This window comes from Loxodonta africana, chromosome 23 (assembly GCF_030014295.1).
Source record: "Loxodonta africana isolate mLoxAfr1 chromosome 23, mLoxAfr1.hap2, whole genome shotgun sequence".
Lineage (NCBI taxonomy): Eukaryota > Metazoa > Chordata > Mammalia > Proboscidea > Elephantidae > Loxodonta > Loxodonta africana.
Genome location: NC_087364.1, coordinates 47855007 through 47865768, shown reverse-complemented (window position 1 = coordinate 47865768; position 10762 = coordinate 47855007). Strand labels below are relative to the sequence as shown.

The 10762-nt window shown below is 39.0% G+C and overlaps 1 protein-coding gene across 2 annotated transcripts; it reads left to right on the top strand.

Annotated features, from left to right (window-relative positions):
• The first annotated feature begins 4405 nt into the window (after positions 1 to 4405).
• On the top strand, positions 4406 to 8823 carry RPL22L1 (ribosomal protein L22 like 1). Of its 2 annotated transcripts, none has more exons than XM_010596040.3 (4): positions 4406 to 4470; positions 6618 to 6710; positions 6872 to 6993; positions 8565 to 8823. In XM_010596040.3, the coding sequence occupies exons 1-4, from the start codon at positions 4462 to 4464 to the stop codon at positions 8707 to 8709; spliced, it is 369 nt and encodes a 122-aa protein (XP_010594342.1). In that variant the 5' UTR covers positions 4406 to 4461; the 3' UTR covers positions 8710 to 8823. The 2 variants fall into 2 exon arrangements, with proteins under 2 accessions (XP_010594342.1, XP_023411274.1); XM_023555506.2 differs by having other exon boundaries at positions 4447 to 4470; positions 6621 to 6710.
• Positions 8824 to 10762: the final 1939 nt, after the last annotated feature.

The following is a 10762-nucleotide window of genomic DNA, read 5'->3' as shown; positions in this document are numbered from 1 at the left end:
AATTTATTTAATCTAATTTGTCATATTTTTTATTTGTCGTATTTTGGTATATAAGAATTTATACTATCCTTTTATTGTCATTTTTAATTGCAATATAACATGTATATAGAAAAGTGCACAGATCATAAATTTATAGCTTGATGAATTTTCACACGTTCATGTAAACATTACCACAATCAAGAAATAGGACATTACCAGCACCCTAACTCCACAGATTTAGACGTTACTGTTACTGTTTTATACAATTGATGTTTATGTAGATTCACATGCAGTTTAGCCATTTCTTGGCTCACCATTTCTCCTTACATATAGGCCTTAATTTAGGATTGTTTTCCTTCCTCCTGAAGCATATCTTTAAGAATTCCTTTACTGCAGGTGTATTGGTAGGAAACTTTTAGTTTTGTTGTCTAAAAGTGTCTTAAACTCATCTTTACTCTTGAAAGATGGTTTTACTGGGTGTATAACTCTACATGGACAGTTATTGTCTCTCAGCACTTTGAAAATATTTCTCTGCCTTATAGCTTCCATTGTTGCTGATGTGAAGTCAGCTGCTAGGATAAGTTCTGTTGTTAGATTTTTTTGCCTATTCTCTGTGGATAATTTTGAGATAATTTGCTTGTGGTTTTGAAGTTTCATTACTATATATATATAAATTATCCTGCATACATATATATGTGTGTGTATTTATATATATATATTTTATATATATATATATATATACACTCGATGGCAGTGGGTTATATGTATATATATACGTTATCCTGCTTGGGAGTCACTGGGCTTCCTGAATGTGAGAATTCAGTCATTATTTCTGTGAATGTTGTCTTTTCCTCATTATCTCTATTATTTCCTTCTGGATCTCCCACTGGAAATAACTGAAAATGTTCTTACTCTGATCTCCTTGTCTCTTAATCTACCTTTTACATTTCCTATATGTTTGCTTTTCTATGTTGTATGCTGAGTAGTTTCCCGTTCACTAATTTTCTCTTCAGCTGTGTCTTCTTGGGTGTTTAAGTCATTTGCTGTTTTTAATTTTTCTATTTCTAATTTCTAGCTGTTCTAATTTATTCTGCTTTTAAAATTTTTTTTTTCTGGCCAGTTTTGGTTTCCTCATCATATTTTAAATACTTGTAGCTCTTTAACATATTAAGGATATGTATTTTATATTCTGTATCTTATAATTCCAATATATGTGGTCCCTGTGAGTCAGAATTTATAGGGTCAGAATTTATATTTTTTCATTCATGGTGGCTTGTTTCCTTGTATATTTAGAGACTTATAAAAAGTTGTCAGCTCACATTTCTGGAATTTTATCTGAAGGAATTATTTGTGCCTTTGTGGAATTTTATCTGAAGGAATTATTTGTGCCTTTCTGGAATTTTATCTGAAGGAATTATTTGTGCCTTTGTGGAATTTTATCTGAAGGAATTATTTGTGCCTTTGTGGAATTTTATCTGAAGGAATTATTTGTGCGTATGTTTAAAGTGCATTTTTCCAAAGAGCATTTGCATTTGCATCTGCCTAGTACCTGCTCTCTGGGTTTGAGTACCTGCTCGCATTACTAATCCAAAGTCACTTTAAACTACATTTTTAGGTTGGGACTTTTGTCATGCTATTTGGGAAGAGCTAATTTCAGCTCCAAACTTGTATGAGCATTAACTTGTCATTTCTACCTTCAATTTTTTTTTTTTTAACTTTTCCTTCAGCTTAACCATATGTTATATAAAAAACCCAGTGCCGTAGAGTCGATTCCAACTCATAGCGCCCCTATAGGACAGAGTAGAACTGCCTCGTAGATTTCCAAGGAGCGCCTGGTGGATTCGATATTTATAAAACCACATTTTAGCCAGCTTTTTTTTATGTAGGGAGGGGTTTCCCTGTGAATCTCATCTGCCATATTGCCCTTCTGTAACCTAACCTGTCTATTCAGGCTCCAGTATCATGTAGATCCAATAACTGAAGTTTCAAAAAATATTATAAATATATCTATCATATGTTATGTTGTTTGCTGTTAAGTTGATTCTGAATCATAACAACCCTATAGAACTGCCCTATAGAGTGTCTTAGGCTATAATCTGTTTGGGAGAAAATTACCAGGTCTTTTCTCCTTCGGAGCAACTGGCATATTTGAAACCACCAACTTTTCAGTTAGTAGTCATGTGCTTAACCATCCTGCCACTAGGGATCCTTAAAGTTATCTGGAAAGGCACACATCCTCTCACTGTTCTAAATTACCTTGGCTCCTTCAGACACATTATTTCATTTGTTTTAGAATCAGTTGTTAAATTAAAAGAAAACCTGTGGAGTGTTGATTGGCATTTTGGTAATATATTGAGTTATTTACAACATTTAGCCTTCCCACCTGCACATTTTTTGTTATTATTTTTCTTCAATTAAAATACATTTTTTATTCATTATAGTTTCTAAGAGTTGTTTTCAGATTACTAGTTATTTTGAAACACATGTTGTTTTTGTATCTCCTTTGTTCAAATGGCTTAATAGTTCTTAAAAGGTTTATTGTCATGACAAGAAAGGCTGCCAAAGGAAAGGTAAATGAAATAAAATAAAAGTGTCTCAATTAATGACTTATTTTTAAAATATCCAGTAGCACAGGATCATTTCTGCTCTGGAACCTGTACAGCCTCTTGGGTAGAAAATGCCAATTGCTTTTTTCTTTTCCTTAATGTTTGGGAAAGAAATTAAATTATTGTGGTTCTTGAGGCAAGCAACTAAAATCTCTTCAAATAAATTTCTTCTAGGAATTCAGTATCTCTCTATTCAGACTCTGAAGTCCCTGGGTGGCACAAACCAATAGTGGGTAAAAGAACTCAGTTGCTAACCAAAAGGTTGGTGGTTGGAGTCCATCAGAGGTGCCTTGGAAGAAAGGCTTGGCGATCTACTTTCAAAAAATCAGCCATTGAAAACCCTATGGAGTGCAGTTCTACTCTGACACACATAGGCTTGACATGAGTGGGAATCTATTTGACAGCAACTGGTTTTATTCAGACCCTACATAATGCATGCTTCATTAAAATATAGTTGCCAGTCTAAAACGAGAAAACGAAACCCACTGCCTTTGAGTTGATTCTGACTCATAGCGACATTACAGGACAAGTAGAACTGCCCTGCAGAGTTTCCAAGGACCGGCTGGTGGATTAGAACTGCCCACCTTTTTTGGTTAGCAGCCCGAGTTCTTAACCACTGGGCCACTATAGTCGCTGTCATAAAAGACATACAGAGTTATTTTCTTTGGTCACGCTCCAAATTAGCACCAAAAGTCCCCTCCCCCTCCTCTGCTCCCAGGTAGGCTCTCCAGAAAAACTTATTACATAATGTTAAGGGGCATGTCACTGATTTACAATCCTTCCAAGGCCAAAAGCTTTTTTCATCACAACTGCCACCACTCCACCTCAATCCTGAAGTTCCTTGTACCTATTAATAGTTAAAACCAAAACACCAAACCCATTTCTGCCCAGTCAGTTCCACTCATAGAGACCCTACACGACACAGTAGAACTGCCCCATAGAGTTTCCAAGGAGCACCTGGTGGATTTGAACTGCCCACCTTTTGGTTAGCAGCTGTAGCTCTTAACCACTACACCACCAGGATTTCTTATTAACAGTTTTTAATAGTTACCTCTCCACAAATGTCTGTTGAATTTTAACTGGGAGGCACTTTGGAAGAGACCTGGGGTTAACCCTAAAACTTATGATAAGACAGAACAAATCAAACCCAAGGTGCGAACAAGAAATAAGTACTACGTGTTTTTCTCTTAGGAAGATTTTTTTTTTTTTTGAGGACATAGTTTATTTTGGCTTCCAGAGACACCGATTTCCCTCAACAGTGATTTAGGAAATAAGGCCCACTAACAAAACAGAGATATGGAAACAACTCCGATGTAGGATTATAATTGCAATATAAGAGAGGCGATCCCAAAGCAACCTGAGACACTGTCTTGTCCTGACTGGAAAGAAGATTCAGTGATCAGTGAGAGATGAGTCCTGCTTTCTTCGGGGGTCTATATCCGAGAGTGGCCACCCAATAACTGCAAAAACCTCCGGGATCACCTGGCGTGTGCCGCCAGGAGCCGAAAGTGGCGAATCATTCCAGCTACCGCTGCTAAAAAACAAACAAACAAAAAGCCGACCAGTCGATTCGGACTCATAGCGACCCTGTAGGACAGAACACAACTGCCCCATAAAGTTTCCAAGAGCGCCTGGTGAATTCGAACTGCCGACCTTTTGGGCGGGCCACCAGGTAGGAAACCTGACGGCCACCAGAGCCCACCCTTCCCTGGCCACGTCCCCGGTTTCCTGGGTTACGCGCTTACGCGCACCTCCCCACGTTCTCTTCTGGGAAGCGGTGTTCTTACGTTCACGCCGCGTGACGCAGCACGCTTCGGTATAAGTACGTGCCGGGCGGGGCGCCGCTTCCTCTCTGGTCACATCGCCGGGTTCCAAGATGGCGCGTGTGAGTGATCGTGGTCTGGGTGGGAGTGTTTTGCTGCACTGTAATAGTTTTGCACTTGCCGAATGGGGCCCTCTCATGGAGATGAAGTGCAGGGGGACATGAAGATTGGGGTCAGGAATGAAACCAAGATTCTCGTATCTTGAATTTTTTTCCGAATGTTCTGCCGTCCTGGCGCCATGCTGTCGGCGGCGTTGAGTTGGGCAGGGAATTGGCTTAGGATGGGTGGTCGTGTGCGCGCAGGGGAGAGGGAGGCACGACGGTGCACGAGGCTGGTGGGAAAGCATCTGGGCCATGTATTTTCCTCTCTTGCTCCCGGTAGTGTCGATGCCACTTTATTATTTGCACTGGGAAGGGGAGGTGGGTAATCGGGCTGTCCTGAGGGCTTTGCCAGGGCCAGAAGGAGGTCCTGGGCGCGGCTTCTGAGGTGCCCGGGGTTACAAAGGCTTGGGAACCTTAAAGCTAACTTGGAGAGGAAGATTTTTTGATTACTTTATGTTAAAGTATAGCATATAAAGTCGTGGCTGTTAAAAATGTATATAAAAAGGGTATACTAAGTCATTCCTGATGAAAACAGTAAAATGTTAAACCCGATCCAAAGATCGTTTGAAAAGTTAGATATTTGTCGGCGATTTACCGAAAGATGTTAGGGTAAAATTGCTGAGTTAGACACAAAATCGAGTAATGGCCAGCGGGGCCATAAACTTCTGGGGTTATCTGTTCTACCGGACATAAATTAAAATTCGAGTCTCGAAGTTAACCTCTGCTCCAGTGATTGTAAATTGCCCGGCCACAGGGTATTCATCTTTTGTTAATCCCAGATTTAGGGCAGTTTATTTTGTTTTGCCTTTTGGTACATGTTAACCGTCTACTAGAGAACACAAACTCTGGTGTTAATACTTCGTTTTCTGTTTGTGTGGATCACATTTGGAGATGAGCCTTTGATAAGTATTGACCTGTCTGTTTCCACTACATTGTCTGAATGTGCTCGGTAGTAGCCACACCAACACTTGACTTTTGTAACCCTGTTACTTTTTGTCTTTTGGCTCTGGGAAATTTAAGTGACATATATTTAAAAAAAAAAATTCTAAAACTTCACCCTCTCTTTTCCTCATCTGTAACAGTCTGAGGATTCAATTCTCTAGGCATAAATCTGAGTGAATTCTGAGCTCAGGCATGTAACTGAGGGCTAGATGGTGTACTACCCAGATGGTATACTGCACTGGAGATGGTAGTAGTAAAGCAGCCTCTGGCAGCTTTAGTAAAGAACAAAGAGTACTTGGTCATTTTCAATTGAACACCAAACCAAAAACCAAACCCGTTGGCATTGAGTCTATTCTGAGTCATAGTGACCCTATAGGACAGAGTAGAAATGCCCCATAGGGGACACCTGGTGGATTCAAACTGCTGAACTTTTCGTTAGCAGCTGCAGCTCTTAACAGCTATCACCAGTGTTTCCAATTGAACACCAGTAGTCTAATAAATAATAAAACCTCATAAAGACTGTTGAACAAATGAAGTTTGCATGATTAGAGGCATGGATCAACCCCTGGGGGAGGAGGGTGTTTTATGGAATTTAATGTTCAAGATGAGAGACATATACAAAAAATTTGTTTGAGCTTCCGTTTAAGAATACTCTGAATGGAATGGTCGGGAAAAGAAATTTTGAAATTGATGAAGTGTACATATTGTTTTGAATTAAATGAATGGAAGAATTTTAAAGTAGCTTCCAGTTTATCTCAGTTTTTTTTTTTTAACTTGGCTAAACTTGGTAAGAATTAGATTGATCTCCTGTTAATCTTTTCCAGTTACAGTAAACATTGGATTTTTAAGAAATCATTTTGATGAAGGCAACTAATAGTTACTATATACTTAAAGCCTTTTTGAGTTTTGCATTTGAGACATTTGCATGGTGAAAAAAGAAAATTACTGTTGGCGTTTATAGAAACTTCATATACTTATGTTCAGACAGCCTGATTTTTAAAAATAGGCTATCAGATTTATTTTAAGATAATTTTTTTAGAATTTTGCAGCATTTCCGTAAATATACATACAATCTTAGTACACAGTACATGATTTCATTGATATAAATTTAAAAATTTTGTGTTTAAAGTGAATAAATGTTTCATGGAATTATAACTGTTTTGTAGCAGAAAGACAAGAAGGCTAAACGGTCAACTTGGAAGTTTAATTTGGACCTTACTCATCCAGTAGAAGATGGAATTTTTGATTCTGGAAATTTTGTAAGTATTACTGTACTCTGCTTACTTTGTAATTATAGTAGAGTTCTTGATCTAAGTATATGATATTTGATTTTAACCTAAGCTCTGTTCCTAGGGTACCTTCCCTAGTGAATATCTAGGGTTTTCTTCCCTAGTTTTGCATTTTTTCCGTTCTAAAATAGGAACAGTTTCTGCGGGAGAAGGTTAAAGTCAATGGAAAAACTGGAAATCTTGGAAATGTTGTTCACATTGAACGCTTCAAAAATAAAATTACAGTTGTTTCTGAGAAACAGTTCTCTAAAAGGTTAGTATTTGTTTTTGTATAATTTAATGAAATAATGGCATTGTGGGATATTTTCTAGACTATGTGATCACAGCATTTAGCCCCCAGTTTATCTGTAAGAATGTATGGTGGTGAGGTCAGTAAAGTACATCAGAGGTACTTTGAATGTACTAAAGGCCTATAGGAAAGGAAATATATTGAGTTAACTGGGTGCTGTCTGTAGGGTCACTATGAGTCAGAATTGACTCAGTGGCAACAGGTTTTTTTAGTTTGGATGCCATCTGCTTAAACTCATCAGTTTGCTAGAATGTAGGCAAGGTTTCCTATCTAGTGAATTATTGGCCCTGCAATCCAAGTTGTGTATATCTTTCACAACCTTTTTTTTTTTAGGCAAGGTTTCCTATCTAGTGAATTATTGGCCCTGCAATCCAAGTTGTGTATATCTTTCACAACCTTGGGTCCATTAGTATACTTGCAAGAAACATACCTGGTATGCACCAAGGGAGAAATGTTTCAACTCACTAATGCAAATGTTTTCTTAAAAAGTTTAAGGTTATTGTTTATTCAGTAGAGGCAGCCAGTCAGAGGCAAACCTTTTAACTTTTTTGCTGCTACCAGTTTGAGTTCAGTGCTTTGAAATTCTGTCAGTGTTTTCAAGTACTGTCACAGGACTGAGTAACCCAGCAGTGAACTATCAAAGTACCCATCACCAGGAGCTTAAATTCTAGTGGAGAAGAAGGACACAGAAACAGTGTCAATGATGAGTGCTTTGTAAGGGCATAAAAGAGGGTTCTGGGAAGGCCTCAGCCCAGGTGAAATGGAGGAGTGAGCCCTGCAAACTAGGAAATAACTTCCAGACAGAGTGAACAGGAAGCCTGGCAGGTTCAAGTACAGTAATAGCAGGCCAGTGTGCTCGGAGTGTAGTGCATTTTGGGAAGTGATAAGATGAGGTCAGTTGTGTGAAGGGGGGGTATCCTCAAAAGCCGTGGGGAAGTAAGTGTAATATAATGGGAAGCCATTGATTTTTGTAGGTGGTGAGCTCACTGAAGACTATTGTTATGGTTCATAGGAGAGATGGTGACATGGACTGAGGTGGTGGCAGTACGTGGTAGCTGTGAGGCTAATACTTAAGAATTTAGAGAAAAAGGTATACTCCCTCCTCAAGGATCTTACAGACTTGCAGAGAAGCTGAGACTTACTGAGGATAGTTTTGCCAGTGGAGTGAGGTATTTGAAGCAGAGAAAGCGGCATTGACAGGGCAGGGAAATCACATAATGTGTTTGAAGAATGGATGTGTATATCTAATTAAATTGTGTAGTCAGTATGAAGAGGAATATACCATTGCTGTTCTACATACTGGTTTCCAGTGTAAAGATCATTAGTTTACTCTGGGAGACGGAACGATAAAAGCGTTTGGTAGATCGTAACTGATTTTAGTTGAGTTGAGGGACTTTGTAATACCAACCTTGTGAGAGATTTTGGAGGGGAATAGCGACACAAAAGATGGATATGAGAATACATACCTTCTGTATATAAGCCTTTACATAGTAGGGATTGCATTTCTTAATGAAATTCATGTTTTTATTTTGAAGGTATTTGAAATACCTTACAAAAAAATACCTTAAGAAGAACAATCTTCGCGATTGGCTTCGTGTGGTTGCATCTGACAAGGAGACTTACGAGCTTCGTTATTTCCAGATTAGTCAAGATGAAGATGGATCTGAGTCTGAGGACTAGGTGAAGCCTCCTGACAGGGCTTTGCTTATTAAGAAACAAATGGACCGTACAAGGGAAAGAAACATCTAGGAGCAGACTTTTAATTTATTGGTGAATAAAAAACATTGTACTCTCTTATGCTTCTGTCTCATTTATTTAGAGATGATGTGTTTACATGATGCCGGCTTTTCTTTCGTAGTTCGTCAACAATGTTTGAATAGTTTATAGCTAGAGAAAATTTTTCTAAGATTCATCACTTTTACAAATATCCTCAAGTAAAAGTATGTTACATATAACGTAATGTTATATGGAAATAATATTGCAGCACAATTTCATATCTAGCTTTATATATTAAAATATAGAATTCTACTGACAGTCTCTTACATACTTAGTGTGCAGTTTGTAAATGCAGTCCTGAGTGCCTAGTACCGTTCTTGTGCAGATGTGTTCCATGTTGGACCACTTGTGCCCTCAGCTTCAGAAGGTACTGCCTTTTTCTAATTAGTGTCGGTCCTCTGTATGGGTGAGTGTCGGTCCTGCCTATGAGAAATTTCCCGCCAGGTGCCTTGTAAATAAATTTTTTTTTTTTTTTTGCCTTGTAGGCGCTTTCAAATCTGAACTCTAATTTTATCAGTTAAATTTGCTGTAAGTTCTTTGATAATTTACTCCCCAGTTGGATGAGTTGGGTCTCTTCGCTTAATGCCCTCCAAGCTCCATTGATCATTCTAGAAATGTATTAAAAAAATAAAACCCTGGGGAGCATAGTTCTACTCAGCATATGGGGTCATGAGTTGGCCTGGAAAATACTCGATGGAACTGGGCAGCTGTTTTTTCAGTATTGAGAGTTGCAGTATGGCCAGTAGCACTATAAGGCATGCCTGAGAAACCCTGGTGGTGTAGTGGTTAAGTGCTACGGCTGCTAACCAAAAAGTTGACAGTTCGAATCCGCCAGGCGCTCCTTGGAAACTGGGGCAGTTCTACTCTGTCCTATATGTTCACTGTGAGTCGGAATCGACTTCATGGCACTGTTTGGTTTTTTTGTTTTTGAGCGAAGCTTCACGGACATGTATTTTCCTCTGCAAGGCACGTCACGGCTTTGGTGCTTTGAAACTCCAGCAGTTAAGAACTATGGGTGGGGCCGTTTTAAACAGGGAAATCCACAAAACAGAAGTGAGAAACATGGCACTAAATAGGCCTTGGAAAAGGACACTGGGCAGTCAGCTGAGACAAGGCAGAACATCACCTTGTTGAACAAGTTGGAACAGAAGATGGGGACGCTCTTTTCGCTTTCGCGTGTCCACGAATGGCTGAAAGCCCTGTGAATACTAATTTTTGGGGTAACATAAAAGGCAAGTTGACAAATAGGGAATCTGAGAACCAGAGTAAATCGTAATGTGCATTTTCTACTTCTAACCTGAAGATGAGGTGTCAGGACCTCAGATACTTAAAAAAAAAAATGCCAGTAGAATGTCAAATACGTTATTCCAGTTTCAAGCTAAGATACAGAATTATGTATTTCTTGGAAGTGTTGGAAATACTGGTTTCGTTAAGAGTTTTGTTCTCTTAAATATTAAAGCATGGACTTCATGAATCCTCAGAACAATGCCTTGTCACATTGTAGGCACCCATTTGTGGTGGTCTATTTTTAAACGCTTTAGTATAAATGGTGTCATGGGGTATTTGTGGGATTATATTAATGATCCACCACTTGTCTGTCAGTTTGTCATACTGTGGTGGCTTGCGTGCTGGTGTGATGCTGAAAGCTGTACTGCCAGTATTTCAAATACAAGCAGCATCACCCATGGTGGACATGTTTCAGCAAGAGACTGGGAAGAAGGACTTGGCAAGCTACTTTTGAAAAAATTGACCAGTGAAAACCAAGTTCGCTGGACGTATTGCGTTAGGCAAGTCTGCAAATGACCCCTTTAATGCGTTAAGAAGCAAAGATGTCACTTTGAGGACTAAGATGCGCCTGACCCAAACCATGGTATTTTCAGTCACCTCATAAGCGTGCAAAAGCTGGACCATGAGTAAGGAAGACCAGAGAAGAATTGATGCCTTTGAATTATGGTAT